The sequence below is a fragment of the Euprymna scolopes genome, chromosome 30 (assembly GCF_053919585.1).
Source record: "Euprymna scolopes isolate OS-2025 chromosome 30, ASM5391958v1, whole genome shotgun sequence".
NCBI lineage: Eukaryota > Metazoa > Mollusca > Cephalopoda > Sepiida > Sepiolidae > Euprymna > Euprymna scolopes.
This window is the reverse complement of record NC_136511.1, coordinates 51,439,861-51,466,505: the sequence shown is the minus strand read 5'-3', so window position 1 is coordinate 51,466,505 and position 26,645 is coordinate 51,439,861. Positions and strand designations below refer to the sequence as shown.

Here is a 26,645-nt window from a genome sequence, read left to right as displayed (position 1 = left end):
GTAATGTACTTTTAGTTCCTTACATCAAGTGGTTTCATGCCTTGTCTGGAGAGATTTCCATGAAAACACACAATTCTTCTAAATTGACCCTAGTGACTTTATCTATTTTTATTATTATCACTGTTTACAGTGTTAGGAAAAATCCATGTAGTAATGCAGGTGTTGTATAGTCTGTCTCTCTGTAACGATTTAACTGTTTATCGCTCACGTATGTATAATCATGTTTGTTGCTCTTCTACGAAATGCGTGCTGCTAAATAAATATATACACTCAAGCTTGTTCCAGCTGTTGGACAATCAAACACAGAGTCGGTTTCATAACAAAGTCGTTTTTTTAAATAATTATTTATTTAGCTGCAGTGGTTTCCGGACGTATCGAGCAAGGGTGAAAGGTTAGGGATAGGTTGGGATTGACGAGCTAATGACGTAATGATCTTATTCTTGTCTCCGTCTCTAATTCTCTGTCCTCTTTGTTCATCGAAACTCTTGCTTTTATTGACACATTCCTTATTTTTTGTTCCATCAGAGGTCAACATATGTATCAAAAGCCGACATGGTATTTTCTTTGTTTCATCAGAGACCAATACAATACGTTTAAACATGATATTTTAATTTATGCAGTTGCGTATGCATTATTATAGAATCAATCCTCTGTGGATTATTATACAGGGGGTATCCTTTGTCTTTTGAAACTGAACGGAGGCATCGGTTTATTATAATATTTGCTCCACTTATCCGTGTAGAGCTTTCCGTATCTCGATAGGTTTTGTATAAAGGTCATCTTTTTATATTTATTTTTATCAATTTTCTATCTATCTATCTATCTATCTATCTATCTATCTCTATATATATGTGTGTGTGTGTGTGTGTGTGTGTGTGTGACTTAATGTCAGTTTATTTATGAGTCGTCATAAAATTCTTGCAACAGTGCCAATGTCTGATGGTGCGGAGGCAATGGAATCGCCAAATTCTTTAGATTTTACTCAGAATCGGATGTTTTTATGAATTTACAGTCAACAATTATTTCCGCGGGGCAAACAGAAACGGGAAGTCGACTAAACCATTTTTAAACGCGCCCACTCATTTCTAAATGAAGCTCTGTCAGTCAGTCGGTCGGTCTGTCTGTCTGTCAATCTCTCAGGTTTAATTTTGAAATAACATTTTCATCTTTCTGTCAGTTAAATTTTAAATAGTACTGTACTCGCGTATTCAAGTGCCGAGCGGTGTGCAAAGTGACGTCATGATGGGGAAAAAACTAAAAAAGAAAAAGTGTGCACAGACAAAGGACGTTTGAGAAGACAGAGGTCAGAGAGAAGGAGTTTTATTCGGAAAAGTACCCGGAAATAAATGTTAAAAAAAAAAAAAAAGAGAATTGAATTATTATTTGTCTTCTGCTCCTTGAGACGTGCTCTGCTACAACGTGTTGGGCCCTGAGTGTCTACGAGTTAACGCGTGTTAAAACGTATACTATGTTACAGTACTAGTCTATACACGCTCTTTGAGCGGCGTTTACAGTGTATCTGAGAATATCGATTTGCATATTAGTAGTCTCTAACTCTGTATAGCTGATACGTAGAACAATATCCGTGAAATTTCGTAGGAAAATTTTGTCTTACAAAGGAGTCACCACTTATTAAGACCCAAAGGCCACTCGAAGATAAGGGTTAATAAGTGTACAGTGGTCAATAGGATAATGACGTCCTCCAATTTACCACATTTCCACTATTAACAATATCGTAATAATTGTTAGTAGTGGAAATGTGGTAAATTGGATTACTTAAGGGGAACAGCTTATCAAGAACTTGTTTACGTTGGACTTGAAGACGACCATATATTAGTTAGCCGGAAAGTAGGCAAATAGAAGAGAGTCCCACAGGTGTGCAGTTCTAAGAAAGAAGCTTTGTTCATGGAATCTACGTTTAGGTTTAGACACTGATAAAGAGTGGGGGAAATTATTGATAATGTTTTCAGCTAGACGAGTGTTTCTCGTGAAAGTTTGGCGAGGGGAGGGGGAACCATAGATTGGAGGTCAGACGAACACTTGTTCCATTTCATATCAGGAGCAATGGTCAAGCCCAGGAGCTTGTAAAAACATTGAGCCTCCACAAGATGAGAGCCATTCATTTCAATTGATGCCAGATGAGAATCAGAGCGTTGATGATGTAAAGACAGAAGCTTGGTTTTGGATGCATTAAAAGTAACCAACCCTCAAAGATGACCAAAAACGATTGCCGCGATAAGCGGAGAGCACATACAGGTATTCTGAAATGGTCACCCATTTGGTACTGACGGCGCTTAACTTTGTCGATTTAACAGAAAACGGTGTGTTAACTTTATTATTAGTTCTATTAATGTATTACTAGCGGGACCTGCGGAAATTCCACAGCGAACTCTTTCATAAGTAATATATTGTGGATGTTCAGTGTAAATGGAAACGCTCTGATATTATTGTAGCTCTTTTGTTAAAAATGCAAAAGTATTTATTTAAGCTAACAGGGACGCCCAAAGTAGCCCGGTCGTAAAGTACGCTTAAATATGATATTTTAATTAATGCAAGTTTCGTATATATTATTATAGAGCCAATTTTCCATCGATTCTTATATATCATGAAGTTATAATTTCCAAAATAAAAATATATCCATATGACTTGGGTGCATCAGCTTGAACCGAAACCGAAACCAAAACTTATGAAGAAAAAAATTTATGTATATATATATCTAACTTGAGTTCCTTCAGCTATAATCGAAACCGAAACCAAAACTTATGAAGAATTCTTGGTAAAAATTTTACTACAAAAAATTGAAGGTCATAACAATTAAACGACAGTCACTCGGAAGAAAAAAGATGTAAGCGTGACACACAAAATAACACACACGCTATCGTATTAATATATAGATTGTACTACTAGTATGACCCCCGTGGAAATACTTTCATGCTTTCTACATACACCTGTAAAATGTACTTCTAATGATATTATTTCTTTTGAAATAATAAACATCAGGCAGATTTAATACAAAGGTCGTTCTAAAAGTAAAGCCTCTTTTTTTAACTCAAAATATTTAAGAGCTACGAAGACGGAAGTGGTACCATTAAAACGAGCGACCTTTTGCGCTCCAGATTTTTTCTACATAATCACAACCATTCTCAATGCACTTTAGCCAGCGATGATGAACGATGGTTGTGCGTGGGTGTCTGGAGCGTGCTTTGTCATACAAGAGCGGTTCCAAAAGTAAAACCTCATATTTTTTAAACTAAAACATTTGGAGGGATACGAAAACGGGAGTGCTACCATTAAAACGAGCGACCTTTTGTGCTCTAGAATTTATTTTTCTACATAGTCACCACGATTCTCAACGCACTTTTGCCAGCAATTCAATGACGCATCTTTGCTTCTGACGAACTTCTCTGACCGGGGTTGCTCTATTAGAGACCCACACTGCCAATATCTGCAACAAAGAGATTAAACTTTCAGGTCATGAATGCATAAGTTCAGTTATCATAACAATGCAATTTGCAATCCCCTCTAATCCATTCGGGCGAAATAAAAACTAGGAGGCATTACTTTTGAAACGCTCTTCGTACACTAAAAAAAAAAAATACTCTTTCTTCTGTTAAAATAATTAACCTTGGTAAGTGGTGAACTATTAGTATAAACTAAAAGTTGTATACTGCTATCGAAAAGACGCACTTTATACTGGATGAAACTAAAATAATGTTGATTCTTTGATAGCAGCTTTCAAATATGTACGTTCTCGGAAACTATTTTCAAGTTTTATTTTTTTTATTATTGGAATCCTTTTGAGATGAGTAATTTAGAGATATTTATTTATTTGCGGACTATCATCCTGATGTCGTTGTTGCTTCACAACTATTCCTCTGGCCTTCGTTAAGTGGTTAACTGCGACAGGATAGGAAGGCTGTGTCTCTTAACTGTATCCTCAGTAATTACTGCCTTCCATAGTTGTCGTCTCAACACGTTTTGGTCAACTAAACCTTTGGGCAGGATTGAAACCGCTATCTTCTGACAATGCCCACCTGGAGCCGTAGAGATTCAACGTCTCTATCCACTGCGCCATGGGCCCCGAATCATTACTTCGTAATTTTCTTTCCATTTACGACTTAAAATCACTGAAACGAAACTAATCGATAAGAAACAGAATACAAAGCTAATCAATAATCGATTAGATGAAAAAATTAGCCGATAAAAAGACAAATCTTATTGATAATCATATGAAGACAAAACTAACAGGTAATCTATAAGAAGAGAAAACTAATCGATAATCGATAAAAAGTCAAAATTAACCGATAAGAAAAATACAACAGTAATCGATAGGGAAAAGAAGGCTAACCTAATCGATAAGAGGACCAAAACAAATCGATAAGCAAAAAAAAAAAAAAAAAAAAAAAAAGACAATGCTAATCGAAAGAAAGAAAACAAAACTTTACCTTCCTTTGAGAAGGAATTATTACTAATCGCATGAGATGCCCTTGCTGGGAAATGTTGACGAGGCTGCTCCCGCATTTTTTTGTAGGCCGCCGCGCACTAATACTAGTGTGATCGCTTTCCCAAAACACCCACGATCTTGTGTTAAACCTCCATGAGAGAAGTTAAAGAAACATACTCTAGGGGCCACTCAAACCTTTAATGATGGCCCTTCTTCACTACGTTAGGTGGCGGTAAGGTCATGAACTATATCGGAAGAATTATTTTTAAAGTTGCTATTGGGGATGAAGTAAAGAAGAATAGTTTTAATGTGACCAGGATAGCAACCAGCTTAAATTTAATTTGAATCTTGTGTCAAAATAATATTATATGTATATACATATATATTGGCAAACGTGCAAGCATAATACAATAAAATGATTTTGATTCTTCGAACGACTGTCCTCATCTTGAGTGCAATTATACAACGTTTCGACCGATGTAACCTCTGACCTTTTTCAAGTGTATCTTGTGGAACTCGGGAATCTTTTTGTCGAACGTGGGAATCTGCACTGAATTTCGAACGGAACCCCTTGATTTAATCGAAGGGGGTAGCAGGCTCTCGTTCCGTCAGCCATAACTGGGTAGAAGTCCTAAGTAATTTGCAGCTGTGTGTTTAAGTGTCGCTCGCACCAAGGAGTGTAGCTTTACAACTGAAATATACCAAGTACTTTAGCCACTACGCCACAGGTCCGTACAAATTCCAGAGTTCGAGAGAAAGATTCCCGACTTCGACAAAATACACATGGAGAAGGTTGGAGGTTACATCCACCGAAACGTTGTGAAAATACAACTCAAGATGAGAACAGTAATCCGAATAAATAATAAATTCTCGTCTAAAAAAAAATCAGAAAAAAAGCCTTGCATATTTATATACATCTTAGACTAATGAGTCACCACTTATAAAGGCGCAAAGCCACTCGAGGAAAAGAGTGTCATGGGAGTGTTAACAGAACAATTAAAACAACACCGTGGGAGGATTCAAAATGATGGATGGAATGAACAAAATTTAAATAGTTAAACCAGCTCAACAAGTATTTGTTGATAGTGTACTTGAAGACGGCCATGTTTCAGTTTCTAGAGAAGTAGTTAAGAAACTGTTAATAAAATTTCCGTTTGGCTTTAGGTACGCAGAGGAAGAAAATGAGAATTCTTTACAGCAGTGATAAACGTGTTAGTTTTTGCTGTGAATGTTTTTACGGAGATTGGAGCCCAGCCGAGTACCTTTCAATTGAAAGAACGATAGAATAGAGATAAACTCTTCTTTATATATATATATATATATATATATATATATATATATATATATATGTTTAAAGAAAAAATAGAAAAAACCGAATGAAATTATTAAAAAATCAACGTTTCGTCCTTGTCTCAGAGGACATCTTCAGGATAATTGAAATAAAAATGTGATAAAAGAAAAAGTCATAGATCGTGCGAAAAAAGACAGTTTTTTAAAATCCAACCCATGTCGGGAAAGGACGAATATGTGTGCGTATGGGAAGGTTGTTTGATGTCTATATATACAATTTTAAAATGCATTTAAAATAAATATGTACATTTTTTTTTTTTTTTTTTTTTTTTTTTCTTCTGCGAAACTACTCATTTTCCTGAAACATTCAAAGAAAAACGGCTAGCCAGGATCCACCCTGATACCTTGCTCTTTGATTATTATTTTCCCTATGCTAGGGGTTAAATGGTAGAAGCCTTTTCTTTGCGTAATAGTATTAGTATTCAAAATTAGTGCTGATTCTAAAAGTCTTCTTTTAGCTCTATCTATCACGTATTTAATAATTTTCGCTTGATCTAAATTAAATGAGTGATCGTGTTCTGCACAATGGCAAAAGAGTGCATTTAGGGCGTTACCATTCCTCATATCTCTTCTGTGCTCGTTAAGTCTTAATTTCAATTTTCGTTGTGTTTCACCTATGTACGCTTGTTGACAGTTGTTACATGGGATGGAATATATACCGGCTTCGGATGTGAGAAAGACCACACACAAAAACGACTATATTCATTACTACTCGCACCACAATGATAAAATAAAGACGGGCATGATTATAGGTTTTTTCTTACGTGCCTTTAGAATATGCAGTCCCCAATATCTTAATGATGAATTTCAATATATTACGAATGTTTTAAGAAAACTACAATATCCATCCTATTTCATTTCTTACGCAAAGAAAAAAGCTACGAAAATACACTATAACATAAACACACAGAAAAATAAAACAGATACCTCACTATTAAACAGACATCTTTTCATTCCCACCCACACCAAAAATACAAAAATCTACGACACTCTTAATAGACTTGGTTTTCACCTGATACAAACAACTTCCTCAACCATAAAACAGACATTAAAAACTACCAAGCACTCTCCCAAAACCCTCACATCCGAAGCCGGTATATATTCCATCCCATGTAACAACTGTCAACAAGCGTACATAGGTGAAACACAACGAAAATTGAAATTAAGACTTAACGAGCACAGAAGAGATATGAGGAATGGTAACGCCCTAAATGCACTCTTTTTGCCATTGTGCAGAACACGATCACTCATTTAATTTAGATCAAGCGAAAATTATTAAATACGTGATAGATAGAGCTAAAAGAAGACTTTTAGAATCAGCACTAATTTTGAATACTAATACTATTACGCAAAGAAAAGGCTTCTACCATTTAACCCCTAGCATAGGGAAAATAATAATCAAAGAGCAAGGTATCAGGGTGGATCCTGGCTAGCCGTTTTTCTTTGAATGTTTCAGGAAAATGAGTAGTTTCGCAGAAGAAAAAAAAAAAAAAAAAAAAAAATGTACATATTTATTTTAAATGCATTTTAAAATTGTATATATAGACATCAAACAACCTTCCCATACGCACACATATTCGTCCTTTCCCGACATGGGTTGGATTTTAAAAAACTGTCTTTTTTCGCACGATCTATGACTTTTTCTTTTATCACATTTTTATTTCAATTATCCTGAAGATGTCCTCTGAGACAAGGACGAAACGTTTATTTTTTTAATAATTTCATTCGGTTTTTTCTATTTTTTCTTTAAACATAACGTCAACCACCGCTGGTACATTTTTCATTCCTTATACATATATATATATATATTGATTTAATCGAAGGGGGTAGCAGGCTCTCGTTCCGTCAGCCATAACTGGGTAGAAGTCCTAAGTAATTCGCAGCTGTGTGTTTAAGTGTCGCTCGCACCAAGGAGTGTAGCTTTACAACTGAAATATACCAAGTACTTTAGCCACTACACCGATGAAGACTGAAGGATCGGTCGAAAATATGTACTTATGAAAAAAGTTTTTTAATTTTTTTTCATAATATTATTATTTTGTATTCCTGCACGTCACCAATTAAAAACGAATAAAGAAAAGTTATAAGCTTTTATACTTTTCGCATTCTTTTTTATTCATATATATATATATATATATACATTAGTGATGGGACGATTCCAATATTTTTCCGATTCCGATACAATTACCGATTCGTTACTAAATTACCAATTTCGATAGAATTACCGATTCCGATTCTTTATTAATCTTTAAATATTTAACTATAGAGTTGTTATTTTTCCCGATTTCTGTAAAAGACACGTGTTAAATATTCAGATATTTTCCTGAACGTAAAATTACACTTGTGGAGGATGATTTATAGATTTTAGCTTTACTGGTATTTTAAAATCAATAGATGTTTATTATTTTCATCAGTATTACCAGCAATAGAAAGATTTTGCTTTAAATAAAATCAAATAATAAAAAAAGACAATTAAAAGAATCGTTTTAGCATCGGAAAATAGGCACCAATTTTTTTGATTCGATACCGATTCCGATGCCTACAAATTTTTCGCTTTTTACGAATCCTGATTCAGATTCCGATTAATCGGCCTTACACTAATATATATATATATATATATATATATATATATATATATATATATATATATATATATATATATATAACATTAAATCGGTTTTTGTTTTTGCTTGCCGTAAAACAAAAACAGACATCGCAGAATCGTTTGATTCGTGTGAGCACATGCTAACCAAGCCAGAACATCAAACGGTTGAAATTCGTTATTTTTGTTTTAATTACGATGACGATGAAACCTTTGATCAAAACTAAAGGTAAATTAAAGGAACAACAGATGTATATGCTGAGAGACGAATAGGTCAGGCATACCAAGTTTCCACTAACCGTGATGGTTCTCGGGGTCGCCAATAACTAGGCAGTTGCCATGCATCTTTAAGTCTTTTTACGATACTAATAAACAGATGGTTCTGTGTTAGTAAGCTGGTGATATCGTATCACGCTGTCTGAAGATATTGGTTTCCTGACTCAAACGCATCGTATATTTACACCCCTTTTGCTTATGCCTTTTAACTCTTTGCAAAACTCAGTCATGTTTTACAAGTAAAAAAAAAAAGAAAAAAGAAGTCTTCTCCTCTTTTTTTTCCTTCGCAACTATCCTACTGGCTTCTTCCCAACTTTCTTCGTTTAATGATTTGATTTAATAATAATAATAATAATAATAATAATAATAATAATAATAATATATATATATATATATATATATATATATATATATATATATATATATATATATATATATATATATATCTATAAAAACAGAGATGTGTGTGCCACAGACGATTTCTGATTGGTTAATCCAATAATCACATCTCCTAAAAAAGTATAGTTCTTACGCTCTTAACTTTACCATAAAATATTTTGGTCTTATTTATTGTCCATCTTAGAAGGGTTTAATTTTTTTCTAACTTGCGATTTACAACTTAAAATAATACGAAACTAACTTACAATCTAACAATCGAACCTCCGACATCACGGCCGCCATTATGAAACTAAACCAAAAAAAAAAAAAAGCTCCTTCACTCGTGGTCTTTACATTTCGGGTTTGGGTACTTGTGCAGTTTTCCATTGACATTAAAAAATGGAAATATTTAAAAAAAAAAAATATATATATTGTACGTACTCGTCATGGGATAAAGTTTTCCTACAGAAAAAATCACGTAATTTCATCAAGTATTTATTTTTTTATAGCGAAAAAAGAAAAAAATCAACGCTACAAGCGAGTCATTATTAATTAAACAGAAAGTTCAAGTAGGGGGATTTCCCCCCCTTTTTTTTTTAAGCGAGGCCAAATTTCGCGAATTTGGCCTTTTTTTTTAAGCAGTTTGGCCTTCAAATTTCTGTTTGGCCTTTTTCTTCACCGATGAAATAAAAAAAGCAAATAAAAACAACGCAATAAAACTTTTAAAAATACGGCACACCTTTGTTGTTCTTGTTTGTTTTTTTTGGTAATTTTCCTTATTTTTTTATTTTTTCAAGATAATACTATTAAATGGACACTATTATGCCAAATTAGCCCCCCCCCCAAAAAAAAATGCACAAAAATTCGAGATTTAAGGTTTTGACGAGATAATTTAGCGAATTGTCCGGACTATTGTGAGAGAACCATCCATTAGTTTTTCCTGAAATTTTGCTACAAATTGTATTTCAATACATAGATGTGCATAGTAACAACATTTTTTAGCCGAAAATTCCCGTTGCGTCCCCAGATTTCATCGGTGAAGAAAAAGGCCAAACAGAAATTTTGAAGGCCAAACTGCTTTAAAAAAAGGCCAAATTCGCGAAATTTGGCCTCGCTATCAAACGATTTGACCTTTGAGAACTCTACCAAACTCCTCCTAAAATTTTGGGTCTAAACACGTGATATTTTAGATATAGATTCCTTGGACATGGATCTAACTTATTACCTTTACTTGATCCCTAAACAATAAATGTTAAGAAGTCATAATAGGGGTCAAAGTTTAAAAAATTGACCGTTTTTTTTTCTCAGCATTAACCTCAAAACACCTGGGCAACGCCGGGCACCGATTGCTAGTATATATATATATATATATCTTTCAATCGAGTGTCAAAACTTATGAGATGATAATATGGATGAATCTCTGGCGGACGTTCAGGAAATTGACCCCTCCTCTAAATTCCACAATTAGCTCTTTAACGTTAATCACATCGATTACAAACTTACCTTTCAGATTAAAATATTTTTATGACTTTTATCATCAGGGATTAGTTTTCAATTGACATTCTACTGAACTGAACACGTACTTTGTGACAAAAAAAAAAAAAAAAAAATTGATGATCATGGAACACACCAAACAATATCATAATCCTTTGTATTTGCATTTGCAAATCTAACTCTGCAGATCCCCAAAATAAAAACAACAGCCCTTCTCCCCTTCTATTTTTCTCCCCTCCTACTTCCCTACTAACTTTCTGGCTTAAAACGTACCAAAAATAATATTACAACCCTTTTCTTTTTCCCTTTTGCAAAACTCAATCATGCTCGGCAGGGTCGGGAACAAAAACAACAGAATCCACTACAAAACAACCAAACCAAACCAAATACTACGAATTGATGATGGAAGATATAAAAGATTTGAAGCATAAAAAAAAACTTTCTAGAAAATTACTTGATTCAGTATGAATAAACTAAAAAGGGTTGATGTGCCGTGAAACGAAACAACTAAACTATGTTAGTAGTATTAAAGATTTTTTGTTCTGACTTCTTAATATGCTTACCTATTTTAAATTGACGTCAATGTATGAGCGATGTTCCAAAATTAATGTCTCATATTTTTATTCCGTCCGAATGGATCAAAGGGGATTGCAAATTGCATTGTTATGATGACTGAACTTATGCATTTCATCTTTGTTGCACATATTGACGAGGTGAGACTTTAAGAGAAAATTCCCTGTCTTGGACGTGCGTCAACAGAGATGCGTCATTGAATTGCTGGCAAAAGTGTATTAAGAATCGTCATTACTATGTAGAAAAATAAATTCTAGAGCACAAAAGGTCGCTCGCTTTAATGGTACAACTTCTGTCTTCGTCGCTCTTCAACTTTTTTAGTTAAAAAAAAAGAGGTTTTACTTTTGGAACCACTCTCGTATGACAAAGGGCGCCACGGACACCGTTGGACAACCACCGTTGTTCATTGCTGGCGAAGGTGCATAAAGAATGGTGGTGATTATGTAGAAAAATAAATTCTGGACCACAAATAATTGCTCGTTTCAATGGTACCACCTCCGTCTTCGTAGCTCTTCGACTTTTTAAGTAAAAAAAAATATAGAAAGCTTTACTTTTGGAACGACCCTCGTATATTCAACTATTTCTACATGGTATTCTTTTATCAAGTTGACCATGATTTAAATTGACGTGAATGTAAAAAAAAAAAAAAATAGGAGACTTTACATTTGAAATGACCCTCCTACCACCATAGGCATTTTCATGCGATTAGTAGAATATTCTATTTGTATAGGATGAGTCACGGGAAACGAATGTTTTTAGAACACTCCTCACTCTCCTTAGTTTGCTGTTATTTGTTTATTTTTACGTTAAATTTTATTTTTAGCTAATTATTGATTTTGAATTGTTTTTCTTTAAAAAAAAAAATTCGTTTCTCGTGACTTACTCTGTATTTACCTCATTCTATCAACGATCCATGCTTAAACGGGGTAGAAATAATTATCTAATAAAATAACGTTTAATTATTATTCCCGTACATATACCTTTCGTCATAGTAGAAACTTCAATGGAAAGATAACTATCCAAACCGGTCGCACGATTCAAACCATTGAACAGGAGTCACCTTTAACCCAAACCTGAGTGTTGTAAACGATGAAGCCAATGCCAACCGCTATTGGGCAAGTAGAGAAATAAAATAGATCACGTTATCCTACAGTGACGTCAGTCATTACGTACGATTATCCCGAACTGTGTTTTAATGGAAGGCATCATTAAACGATGACGTCATCCAGTGTGCACAGGGATAAGTTAATAAACAAATTACATAAAAAACAAACAAACAAGCACGATCCACAATTTTATTAGTTTTTTTTTACATAGGTGTCACCACTTATCAAGGCCGATAGGCCACTCAAGGATAAGGGTTAAAGAGTGTACAGTAGTCAAAAGGACAATATAGTAATCGATAGTAATGGTAAATTTGTTAAATGCTAGCAAATGCATGTTTGGTCCAGTTAAAATATATTGTTGCTAGCCTGGAAGAATGGTATGATAGTGAACGAACATAAACTACAGACTCCATAGAAATAGGAGGTAATGACTCAGGGAATGGTATCATTACGAAGGAACATTACCCATTCGCAGCAAACACTCGTCTGGGTACAACCACTGTCAACAATTGTCCCTACTATCTATCTGTGTTTAAAACTAAACGCTCCATGAACAAAAATTCTTTCCTAGAGCTGTCCACTTGAGGAACTATATACCGCAAGGCTGCTTCCCAGTTTTTAACGGTACAAAAAACTATACAACGCTTTGAAAATAATCTACGAACAACCCCAAGGACTACTTTCACCAACAAACTCATCAGAAGTTAATCGTTTGATATATAAAAAAGATGCAAAATGACGAATTAAATTGTCACGCAAGAACAAATACTCGGAGATATACGAAAAAAAGGAAGAGACGAAAAGGCGAAGAAAAATTCGTGATATATATATATATATATATATATATATATATATATATATATATATATATATATAATATAAAATATATGTACAATTCAGATGGAGGGGTATGAGAATGATTAAGATATATCTTCGAGCAAGTCTTATGTATATATATATGTGTGTGTGTGTGTGTGTGTGTGTATGTGTGTGTGTGTGTGTGTATGTGTGTGTGTGTGTGTGTGTGTGTGTGTGTGTTCAGAATTTAATCTTGCTTTTTGTGATTTGTGTGATGTCTTTCGGCGGTCAGAGCCCTCCAAGGTCACTGCGGCAAGCGGCCTCCAGTTGGGACGGTATAGGCGGCGTCGAATCAATAGACCGCTGCACTGTTTCGCTGTCCCTCTTTACACAGACAAGCATGTGGCGTAAGCTATTGGATTCACTGCGTCTCATAGCGGTATAACCGGGGATCTGAGGTTCGTCTGGTACAGACTTCAGCCAGGTATCCAGCGCCGACTTGAACGATTCTGTTTTGCAGTTCGTGATCTCTGTGATGTTACGTGGCAGGCAATTGAAGAGCGTTGGACCCCGGGAATTTAAACTCGATTCCTTGAGTCGTCGGATCCAGTTGTCCCTGGCACTAGTTAGGGGTGGTACCACACACCTTCTGCCACGTTTTGAGATATGGTGCTGTATACCAGCGTTGGGCACCTGGTTCTCCATCATACGCCAGGTATAGATGATTGAATATCTTTCTTGCCTGCGTTGAATCGATTTGATATTCAACGCATCCAGCAGTTGCCAATAATTCAATTGACTATAACCAGTTATCTTTCTTAGAAACGACTTCTGGATGGCCTCTAATGCTTGAATATGACCTTTTCTGTCCGGAGTCCACAGCTGACAACAGTAATCAATGTGCGGCAACACCAGCGACTTCCAGAGTGTCAGCATTAGGTTTTTTTGTCTCGTTTTGAAAGTGCGTAGAATCCAACTGGAAAGGCTCCGTGCAGTTGAACAAACTTTGTCGATCTGGGAGGTGAATGTACCATCAGAATCCAACGTTACTCCCAGATCGCGCACAGTATCTTTGGTTTTAATTAGCTTCTTGTCTTTGGTCGAGTACTTAGATGCTTCTCTCAGGTCCTTCCTTCTACCGTATTTGATACACTCGAATTTCCCGGAGTTAAACTGCATATTGTTGTCATCCGCCCATTGGTAGATAGCGTCTAGATCATCTTGGAGAGCTTGTACATCAGAAGAATCTTTTATTTTCCTGCCAATCCTGGTGTCGTCGGCAAAACTGGAGACGAAAGACGATTTGACTTTTTCGTCTATGTCGCCGATTAGTACGAGGAACAGCAGCGGACCAAGTACTGAACCTTGGGGAACGCCAGATAGCACTTTGGTCGGGGGAGATGCAGAGCCATTTACTACAACTGTCTGGTAGCGATCTGTTAGGAATGATTTAATCCATAGGATCAATTTACCTCCAATTCCAAGATGTTGGAGCTTTTCGATGGTTACTGCAAAGTCCACTTTGTCGAACGCCTTTGCAAAGTCTTGGTATATCACGTCGACATTACATTCATTGTCTATAGTATTAATGATCCTATCATGATGGATTAGAAGCTGACTTAAGCAGGATCTTCCGGTTCTGAATCCATGCTGCCCTGGATTGAACAGACTGTGGTTGTTGAGGAATTCCACCAAGTACTTTCGAAGGACCTTTTCGAATACTTTTGTAATGTGGGATGTTAGTGCCACTGGTCGATATTGCTTGGGGAGAGATCGACCGTCACCTTTGTATATTGGGATAATGTTAGCGCGCTTAGAGTCGGCTGGGACTATCCCTTTGTCCAGTGATGCCCTCCATAATATGAATAGTGGCTTAGCCAGCTGCTTTTTACATTCCTTAAGGAGTAGCGCTGGGAAACGGTCGGGACCTGCCGCAGAGTTAGCTCTGAGTTCATCTATCGCGTCGGTCAGGTCTCTTTGTGTAAACGTAACATCAGTAAGCATTGGTTTAGTGTCGTCATCTGGTTCAGGTTCAGGTTTTGACGGTATTGGTCTAATGGGCTTACTGAAAACCGATTCGTATTGATCAGCAAGTAAACTGGCCATTTCAGCACTATTAGCGGTTAATTGCCCGGCATGATTAATGAGAGGACCTATCGCTGACTCAATACTTGAGAATTTCTTGGCATAATTGTAGAAATATTTAGGGTTGCGCTTTATAGCACCAACAGCTTTGTACTCGTCATTTTCGCGTGATTTTTGAAGAGAACTAATCAGTTTCTTTTCAATTTCAACTAATTCACTAAGAATTCGCGTTGTTTTTTCATGCGATTTGGACTTTTGCAACTGTTGCATTTTTCTACTTCTTTTACGCATGAGGTTCTTCCGATCCCTCGGTATGAGTTTACTGACCGGAACGTTTATGAATTTTTTCTTATAAGGAACATGTTCTCGTGTGGTCTCGTAACAAAGATTTCCAATACGATTCAACATTTCATCCGGTTCAAGGTGTGAAAGCTCATTTGCCCAGTCTACTTCCGATAACCGAGCTCGAATGTTGTCCCATTTGATGGCGTCGTTGAAAAAATTTAGAGATGCCAGGTTGCCTGGTTTAGATACGTTATCGCATTCGGTATCCGGCCGCTGGCATTCAATACTTGAGCTGCAGGTCACCATGAAATGATCTGACAATATTGTCGGCGTACTGGTATAACTATGCAGCAAGGAATCATTATTGGTAAACACCAGGTCTAGGGTATTACCTCCTCCGTGAGTGGGCAAGTTGATATACTGGCTAAGAAAGAATTCATCAGTTAGACTTTTCAGTTGCTGCAGCATCAACCGTTCATCTGGCGGTGCACCAGGTCCCGATGCACCTGTGGGCCAGGTAGCATGTGGTAAATTAAAATCCCCACAGAGTGTGATGTTAGGAGTTGGTGTATCCAGGTTTCTCATCACTCTTCTAAGTTCGGCAATAGCCTTACCAAACTCTACTGATGTCGATCTGTGACCACCCATTATATCGTCGGGTTGACGGTAGATGACTACGATCACCAGATTTGGATTTTTTAGTTGAACACCAACCATTTCGATGACACCCGATGAGTATTTAATAATGGGTGGTTCAGCAGTAGCGGCCAGATCGTTCCGCGCGTACAACATAGCACCTCCACTATTCCTTCCTCGTTTACTTTTACGGGGACAGTTACGGTCGCTTCGAAAGGGTTCGTATCCCTTAATGTGTATCTCAGCATCTTTCTCTTCTCGAAGCCATGTTTCAGTTATGGCTGCAAAGAGTTCGTTATTTGCATTCAAATAATCGCTGAGCATTGGCACTTTGGTTTGGTTTGTACGTGGATATAGTCCATGGATATTTACAACGGTAAAATTTGACAATGGAGAGTTTACCGCCTCATTGGGATCATCTGCTGGTGGGGGATATAATATAATATATATATATGCTATCTGTAACACTGCTTTTTCGCCGTAAACTGAAGCACAAAGCTACTTGGATACATCTACGTTCAAAGCATGGTCACCTAAATGACTTCATCATAACTCACAAAACGCGGCCTTCGAGATGCATATACTGTTGGTGTCATGCACAGTGCTGAATGTGACGCCAATCACAAGTTGGTGAGAGGAAAGTTTAATCTACGAATCCGTAAGAAAGTTCGTCATAGTGGCGTTAAGGTGCCTAGCCGTATTAATGTCGCCAAGTTAAAGTTGCCTGAAGTTCAAAAGAGTATGGCGAAAAAGCTTGATAATCTTGCATTTGATGGTACGTGGGTGAATTTCAAGACTCAGGTTTATTCTGCTGGTGCTAAAGTTCTTAGCTTCAAGAGAGATAAGAACAAGGACTGGTTTGACGACAACAATCTTGGAATTAATCAGTTGCTGATGAATAAACAGACAATTTATGAATTTTTACTTTGTGAAGATCATTCTGATCATACAACTAGTTTGCGACAATACAAAGAGTTCAAAGCCACATTGCAACGTGAATTAAGAAAGATGAAAAACCAATGGTGGATGAATATAACTGAGCAGATCCAAAACGCGTTTGACACAAAGAATTCGAAGAAATTTTATGGACTCCTGCGCCAAGTATTTGGTCCTTCTACCTCTTCAGTACCTTCCCTGATGTCGAAAGATGGTTCTGTTGTCATTAAGGATTCAGAAAATATATTGAAAAGATGGCAAGAGCACTTTACTGATGGGTTTCATTATCCCTCAGCAGAGATGCTGATACAATTGATAACCTACCACAATGTGATATCATATTCAGAATGGATCGTTTGCCTAGCTGTGGTTGAGGTGCAGTTGGCTATCGCACAAGTCAGCAGTGGCAACGTACCTGGTTTGAATGGTGTTCCAGTGGAACTTTTTAAGATTGGAGGCGTGAATATTGTTAATGCTATCCTTGGTTTTGTTGAGGAAATCTGGAAAGATGCTCCTGTTCCACAGGATTCGATTGATGGTGTCTTGGTGACCCTGTTTAAAGGAAAGGGACAGAAGAATGTTTGTGACCACTACCGTGGGATTACGCTTTTGGAAGCTGCTGGGAAAGTTATCGCACGACTTCTATTAAACAGGTTACTGGAGGATGTTTGCCCTAATGCTATCCCAGAGTCACAAAGTGGCTTTAGGTCTGGCAAAGGAACTATGGATATGATTTTTTCAGCTCAGCAAGTCAAGAAGAAATGCATTGAACAACAGATATCGCCGTATCAAGTGTTTGTGGATCTGACCAAAGCATTTCACACCATCAACAAGAATGCTCTCTGGTTAATTTTAGAGAAAGTAGGGTGCCCTCCAACCTTTGTTAGAATATTCAAACTGCACAGGGACATGAAAGCTCGAGTTTCGTTTAACGGAAAATTGTCTGATGAAATCCCTGTTGACAATGGTGTCAAACAAGGTGATATTCCTGCCCCTACTCTTTTCTCTATATATTTTGCTGCTCTACTTGCTCATATGTTTCGAGATTGCGATAAGGGTGTCATGTTAAAGTTTCGAACCACAGGTCGCATTTTTAATCTTAGAAGATTTAATACCAGAATCAAACTGCATCATGTCTTGGTCAAGGAGTTACTGTATGCAGACGATGCTGTTTTTTGTCGTACATTGAGACTGATATGCAGCATATAATGGATAGCTTTGCTGACTCCTGCACTGCCTTTGGTCTGAGGATCAGTCTGTCTATAACAAAGGTGATGTTCACTCCTGCACCGGGCCAGTCATACGTGGGGCCGAATATCATGGCATGTGGTGCTAGACTGGGAGTAGTTGATTCATTTGTGTACCTTGGTAGTTCTCTGTCGAAGGATGGCTGTCTCGACACTGAAATCCGGAGACGAATTCAGAAGGCATCTGTAGCTTTTGGAAAGTTGGAGAAGAGAGTGTGATCTGATCGAGGCATCACAGACAAGACTAAGATCTGCGTTTACAAGACCTGCGTGCTAACCACACTGTTGTATTCATCGGAGACATGGACATTTCATCAAAGACACGTTAAATGGCTTGAACGATTTCACCAAAAATTCTTGAGACGTATCTTAAACATCAAGTGGCAAGCACAAGTACCCGATACTGAAGTCCTTAAGAGAGCATGTTGCTCTAGTGTTGAGACCCTTGTAATCAGATCTCACATGCGTTGGGTGGGCCACCTAGTTCGAATGAAAGATTGTAGGCTGCCAAAACATTTTTTTAGGGAGCTGGAAAATGGCAAGCGCCCTCAACACAAGCCTAGGAAGAGGTTCAGGGACTCTACAAAGAATAATTTGAAAGTCTTACAAATCGAGATCGACACATAGGAGGAACTTACTCTGCAAAGGCCGAAGTCGCGAAAGCGTATACCTGAAAGTTGTGATGCTCTAGAGAAAAGAAAGCAGACCCACAGCAATCTGAAGCGAGAGCTTCGCAAAGGTTTAATTGATGGTCTTAACCATAACACACAGAGCTGGAAATGCGACACTTGTGAACGGGTGTTTTTGTCAAAAGCCGGCTACGTCAGCCACCTTAAGTCGCACAAAACTCCTGATCAGGTACTCTTTGCATTTATTAATCCGAACCAAACGATCTGTTTAACATGCATCAAAGTTTGCAAGTCTACTGCTGGTTTGAGAAGACGTGTGATTGTTCATAGGAATACCCTTCAACCTCCAGAGGAAGTCAACTCAGTGGAAATTGTTCAATTTGTATGTCACATCTGCTTCAAGATGTGCAAATCTGCAGCGGAATTGCAGAGGCACCTGAGATGGCATGGACGACAAGATTAGGAGAACTCAATGTGACGGCGATCATCCTGAAAGATGCAGCAATCATCACATACATGCACACATACATATATGTATATATATATATTAATAATTTTTACTTACATAAATTATTTAAGAATATATATATATATATATATATATATATATATATATATATATATATATACAAACATATAGATAGATATATACAAACATATAGATAGATAGATAGATAATTAATTCGATTTAAATAGGCGACTTAATGCAGGCATTTGTATGCAAGGGAGCAAAACTTTCTATTACATAAGTGAATTTGAACATAACAGCGGTGTTCCCCCGTTGTTAGCATCGCTAATAAAAAAAAAGAAGAAATTAACTCGAAAGTATATCTCCATAGTTTTGCAAAAAGGCGTCATCTAGTTCGATAACAATCTGTTGCTAAACACTATCTCACCTAACGAATACGTCTGGTTTGTGTATAAACGATAACAATACGTAAAGCTGCAGAAATAAAATTGCCTGCTTTGTTTCACTCGTAACAGTTTCGTTTTTACTACGAATATAGTTCAGAAATTTTAAGCGTAAGGGGTTATTCCCGCTAATCAAACTAGAACTAATGTTTTATTATGTAGTTTATCTTAACGTCTACAACCCAATATATTGTCACAAACGGTGCGGACTTAAATGGGAAGACTTTAAAAGCTTCTGGTTCTTTGTTAAGCGATGGACGCATAGGGAAATTTATTGCTTCATTTGGTTTTATAGGGCGCAAATGAAACGCAAAAATTGCTTTTTTCTTTAAATTTTAAACTTGAGTTGGAAAATAAAACTCACTGAACATTATATAAGGCGTCAAAATAACTTAATAATTTCGAAATCTTACACTATAGTTAGTCAAAACGTCGGCCATTTGTATTCCTTAGCAATAAACATGTGAAGTATTAGGTGTATCAGAATTTTTGTAGGAATTTTTGACACCCCTAACACGAAACTGCGAATAAAATATAAAAAACTCGTAATTTCTCTTTTAAGAGTGGGTTGTTTATTTTCTTTATGGATTATATTTCCAAAATAAACTATTAAAGTTGTTTTAAAAGTAATAGAAATATATATATATATATATATATATATATATATATATATATATATTTTAAACAGTAATGAATTTTACGAACTCAATATTTTTCAATTTTTAAACTTTAAAATTCCATCAAAATTTTTCTATTGATTCTATTTCTACGATATTTTCAGGGTCAATGTGAAATTTTATGCTATTTCCAATAAACCGAATATAATATTTTAGACAAACGTTTTTTTTTTAAATTCACATCCCCCCCCCATTTTCAAGTGTCTATTAAAAAGTAAATAATTAATTTACTCACCAAAGTTTTATATATCACAAATTGGAGAGAAAAAGTCAATAAATAATATATTCAAATTTAAAACAAAAAAAAGTAGCGTTATTTAGAAATTTACCTGTAAAGTTCGAAGTTTAAAACCTTTTTTTTTAAACCACGTTGTTCGTTTTTTTTCTTTTGTTTTTTTTAATGAAACCTTGGTCCTTGCTCCTTTAATTGAAAAAAAAATAGGGCTTGAATTCCATTTTTCGAGTAGTTATAAGCTTGGAAAGACATGGGGTCGAATAATTCACGCCTCCCATTTTGAAATGTCTATTAAAAAGTAAATAATTAATTTACTCACCAAAATGTTATATATCACAAATTGAAGAGAAAAGGTCAATAAATAATATATTCAAATTTAAAACAAAAAAGTAATGTTTTTTAGAAATTTACCTGTAAAGTCCGAAGTTTAAAACCTTTAAACAAAAAAAACACGTTGTTTTTTTTTGTTTTTTTTTAAATGAAACCTTGGTCCTTGCTCCTTTAATTGAAAAAAATTAGGGCTTGAATTACATTTTTCGAGGAGTTATAAGCTTGGAAAGACGGGGTGGAATTATTCACTATTTTTCACGAAATTTCTGACACACCTAGTGAAGTATTATTTTATAGAAGACGAAACCGGAGTTAAGCAATAGATTACACATGCTGATTCGTCGATATATCCTGCACTAAGCTTTAAATTGACAAGTGGAAAAAGTTTTAATCGGTTTTCATCCGAAAAAAGGCTGCTAAAGGGTCAAAATTGAAAATTGATACTTGCCAGTCATTGAATTTTATCGATTTGTCAACTCTTTCATAACAACGGATGCGTGAATCGTTCACATTATGTTAAGAATATGTAGGTTTAGAAACACATCATAAAGATCATATCAAACCAGCCTAATGGCTATCGTACTTGACTCATTGCCCTTAGGTTTTGGTTTCGATCTTAGCTCGAGTATTTGTTTTTCGATCTCAGCTCAAGTATTTTCTTTTACTTACAAGAAGTGAATTATTTAGAAAAAAAAAAAAAAACATAATACTCGCATGCACATGTTTCAGTTTCTTTCCATTTTTGTTTGACTTCATTTTTTGAAAGGAATTTAACGTTACATTTAACATTGGACAACGCCAGGTACATCTAGTGTTATTATGTTTTTGGAGATGAGGATTAATAGCTCGTATTATTTGGATTATTTGGATTATTGTTCTCATCTTAAGCGTCATTTTTACAACGTTTGCGTCAGAGGTATATCTTGCCGAACTCGGGAATCTGCACAGAATTTCTAACTGAGCCCGTTATTTAAAATATTTAGAGGTAGAATGCTCTCCGTCCGTCAGCTATGACTGGGTAGAATTCTTACGTAATTTGCAATTGTATTTTGAATGTCGCATGCGCTGAGGATTGAAGCTTCACCCTCGACAAAAGTGTAACTTACAACTGAAATTTTACTTTATCGATTTGCAAGAACCTGTGGCATGGTTGATTAATTACTTGGTAAAATTACTTAGGATTCTAACCAGTCATGGAGTACGGAATGGAAGGATACTACACCAATGGATTAAATAACGGGTTCCGTTCCAAATTCCGTGCAGATTCCCGAGTTTGACAGAAAGATTATCAAGTTCGACAAGGTACACCTGAAGAAGGTCGGAGATTACATGGCTGGAAACGTTGTGAAAATAACACTCAAGATTTTTTACAAAAATTATTTTAACATTAATCACATTTCTTCCTACTGGTAGTATCATTTACACGTAACTTGAGATCGAAACCGAGGAACGTCTTTCCGAAAGCGAAAAAGAGGATGAAGTAAATCGAACTTCGCCCACCCTTGCATTCATATTAAACTGTCTTTGTATTTAATAACTAGCTGAAGTACCCGGCGTTGCCAGGTTGTATTTGATATATTTGAATATTCCGTCCTCATGTATAATTATCTTATTGATTAAACGAAACATTAATTCATAATGGTTTCTTTTTCAATACCCCCCATGAGATAGGAGCAGTAGGTGCGTTTTGTTTTATAGAGGACTCGCCAGTAGCCATAATTCTCTGTTCTAGTTTGATCTTTTATTTTTTTAACACTTCTTTCAAAATATGACGCAAGAATTACAATTATTATTTTATATAATAGCGTATATCTGATAACAGTTAAATCTTTTGTTTTAACAATTTAATGTACAAGATATATATATATATATATATATATATATATATATATATATATATATTGTGTACAGAAAGTTGTTAGTTGAGACAGATCATTGGTACCGTCGGTTTCAAGCCCGATAATAAGGCCGTTTGGCTGGAGAGCTTGATAAGGATACCTTAAACGGGCCTTATTATCGGGCTTGAAACCGACGGTACTAATGATCTGTCTCAACTAACAACTTTCTGTACACAAAATATAAATACGCTCTTAAAATTTGGATTTTCCTTTTAATTGAGCACTCTGCTGGAATTCTTTTTCCAAAAAAAAACTAATCATATATATATATATATATATATATATATATATATATATATATACACACACACACACACACACATTTATATATATATATATATATGTATAAAGATGACATTAGTAATCTATTCTGTTAATGAAATAATTAAAATTAAGTTTCAAGCAGTGCATATCTGAACCCCGGTAAATGTACATGTAGCATTAATTTTGAAGAGCCTCTACAAAAACAATATTTTTGGCGTGCCCTCTAACAGGTGTGTAAATGTAGAGTTTATCATGACTTCCAATGCATGAGCAACCAACATACAACTGGCCATGAGAAAAGTAAGGTATCTGAAGATTAAGTCCAACAACTCTGAGACTTTGTCCTTGAGCTTTATTCATAGACATGGCAAAACTAATTTTTATAGGGAATTGTAAACACTTGAACTGAAATGGGATGCCAGAAGGAATAAAGAGCATCCGAGGAATTAACAGTTTCACCTTCAAAATTTCCAGAATATTAGTTTTCCAAGATTTTATTGCTAACCGTGTGCCACAGCATATTTTAGGTGGATCAATATTTCTTAATCATATAACTGGAGCTCCTTCCTTCAATATCAGGTTATGATGTGGCATTCCAGGCGGTTGTAATGAATTCTACAGGAAATTCTACTGCCTGATGTTCATTAATAACACAATCAATGGATTGATAACTCTTGCAAAAGATTATAATTGATCATATCAACAGCATCATTTCTAGGGGCCAAGATTGCTCTTTCACGAAGTCATCCAACATTGTGGAAATTTTTAGCAATATCCTTAGTCATCAGAACTGAATTTACCGTCTGGCCAGATGGTAATTTGGACAATTGAAGATCTGTTATTGAACCATTGCCAATGAAAAGGAGGTGATTTGATAAAAGTACTGCAGACTAATCATCAAATAAATGTGTCTTCAGCATAATATTCTCCAAACTGAAAACCACACAGTATTGCAGAAGTGTTGGACTTTCATATCACATTTTCAATGGAGAGAAAGAATTTGGACCGAATCAAACGTTCGGTTTCCAAGGACAGCAGCATTTTGTTTGATGGCTAAATCACTTATTGCAAGCTATAATGTTTTTTTAGATCTACCTCTCTTTTTTACCATTCTAAGGGTAACTTATAGTAATATCATAATTAAATTTGATAATCTGAAGTTCTGGCGCAGGATGATTTCGGAATATAATGTAAAAAGAATAGAATTATACTTACAATATTGTAACGACTTGGAAACTGCCACTTGGCACTTCTACCGGCGCGGAGTGGATGAACATAGACTTTATAAAATTCATTGTTTTTGAGTAATGTCCAGGCGTTTTCATTATACTCGTCTTTTGTAATCCTTGCGAATCTTTCGTGTTGTGGTTTCTCTTCCTATTTTTATTTTCTTGTTTTATTATTTGTCTCTCTATTTTCTGTTGTTGTTGTTTTTTTTTTCGTGTCTCTCGCTGCCATAATTATACTTTCAGCGTTTTGTATTATGTATTTTTCTTGTTCTTTTTTGGTGTAATTTACACAGTCTTCTAGACAAACCAGTCCCCTTCCCGTCGTCTTTCCTTTTCACGTAGAATCGGTTAACATCGTTCTTCGGGTGTAGTGCGTTATGCATGGTCAAGAGTTTCCTGGTCTTCTGATGAAGTTCTTCTTTAGTCCACCCTATGAACGGTCAAGAGTATCTTACTAGTAATACTGCCAATGTTATTTATACTCTTTAATTGGGGTTCTGCTATACAATTTAGTTTCCAGAAGTTTTCTTGTTCTCCTAAGGCATTCTTTTCAAATTCTCTCTTTCATTTCTATTGCTCTGATGGTGTTTGCTTCCAGAACTCCTAAGTATTTATAGGCTTCTTGTTCCCCTAGTGCCCTCATCGCCGTTTGGCTGGGTAGTTCCATGCCTTCTGTTGTCTCCAGTTTTCCTTTTCTTATAACTAGTAGTACATTATTATTATTATTATTATTATTATTATTATTATTATTATTATTATTATTATTATTATTATTATTATTATTATTTTATTTATTTTTTTTTATTTTTTTTTTTACTCACTATGAATTTTGACACAAGTCATTATCAATAGTTGCTCTCTGGCAATAAAAATAGGGTTCGCTTGTTTTGATAGCGTTACAAATTATTTTAAGTTAATGCAACAATTGATTACTTTGAATCTTTTACTGATAACAGTTTTTTTTTGTGTGACGTTGTCGTTCTCTCTAACAGATCCAAACCGTTGTATGTAGAGAGAGTCGCAAAGGAAAATAAGAACTTCGACACAAACTTTACTTGGCGAAGGAAAAATTTATTTAAAGCGTTTCACTCACCCAACAGAGCGGGCTGTCTGTCAGTACACCGCACCAGAAAACTCATACCGTAAATCTCACTGGCACGATGACAATTTTCACAAAGTTCTACTTTTGAAAAGAGTAACAGGAGAGTCAGACTCGCACGTTCGCTGAACGTAACTTGCCATCTTCGTTTTTCTTCTATTTTCTTTTTTTCTCCTTTCAATCTTATGCATTTGAGTCTGTGAAGTCACGTTCACGTCACGCCCCCAAATGTTGACGCGAGTGTGTCACATCTGGAATTCAAGTGACAATAATGCATCACTCAGTATGTTCGGAACCTGACGTAAAGCTGGCGTCACTCATAAAAATTCTACATATTTTTCAATCTACTAATTAAGAAATAACACGTGTCAAAATTTTATCGCAATCGAATTATTAGTTTAGAAATTACAGTTATTTAAGTGAAGCTATTGGCGCGAAGTTTCAAAGCAATTGGACAATTTCAAATTTGTTAAATTGCTTTCTGATTAGAAAAAATACGATTCAAGCAATGCAATAAATTCCTAAGTGTTACTCTAACCGTTCTCTGTCGGAAATAACGGTTAAGCAGTAGTACGCTGAATTTAAACGCGATCGGACAGCCAAAAGGTTGAACGCCCAGGTCGCCCAAATTTGCGGAAAACATTTTAAAATTTTACATCTCCTTTTGTGCGATCGTAACTGAAAGGTGCTTGATATAGCAGAGGAGTTGAAAATATCTTAAGGAAATATATCCACCATTTTGCTGGAACGTTTGTAAATTAGGAAGTTGTGTTCACAGTTGGTGCCGCGTTTGTTCATAGTCGGTCAAAAACAACAACGCGTCGACAATGCAAAGCTTTGCTTAAGGCTGAGTGGACGCCAGCAGGTGAAAGCCTTACAAATCTACCAAAGACGTAAACATCAGCAGGCAAGGTTTGGGCCCCCGTGATTTGAGATATGCAAAATGTTTTGTTCATCGATTAACTTGTGAACGGATAGATCGATATATTATATGACATTATTGGTGTGTTTGAGGGAAGAAATCGTGAAAAATAAACGAAGGAAATAAAGAAGAAACGAGTGTTTTTTCACGATTAATTGATTGAAGCCATAGCGAACTCTACATTAATTACACTTTACCCTATCGACTATTGGCTGCTTTTAGACCTCAGAAAAAGCCCAC

At 35.8% G+C, this 26,645-nt stretch overlaps 2 protein-coding genes across 5 annotated transcripts in view; one reads left to right on the top strand and one right to left on the bottom strand.

Annotated features, from left to right (window-relative positions):
- Positions 1-26,645, top strand: part of LOC145254801 (uncharacterized) — a 456,223-nt gene that overhangs the window by 34,754 nt on the left and 394,824 nt on the right. The window lies entirely within an intron of this gene.
- The window catches only part of LOC145254511 (uncharacterized), an 82,384-nt gene continuing 59,161 nt past the window's right edge, over positions 3,423-26,645 (bottom strand). The window contains exons 2-3 of the mRNA XM_080113038.1: positions 14,590-16,308; positions 3,423-3,445 (exon numbers count right to left, since the gene is read on the bottom strand). Of these exons, the coding sequence (XP_079969164.1) occupies positions 3,423-3,445; positions 14,590-16,308 (1,742 nt within the window). The remainder of the gene's footprint in view (positions 3,446-14,589; positions 16,309-26,645) is intronic.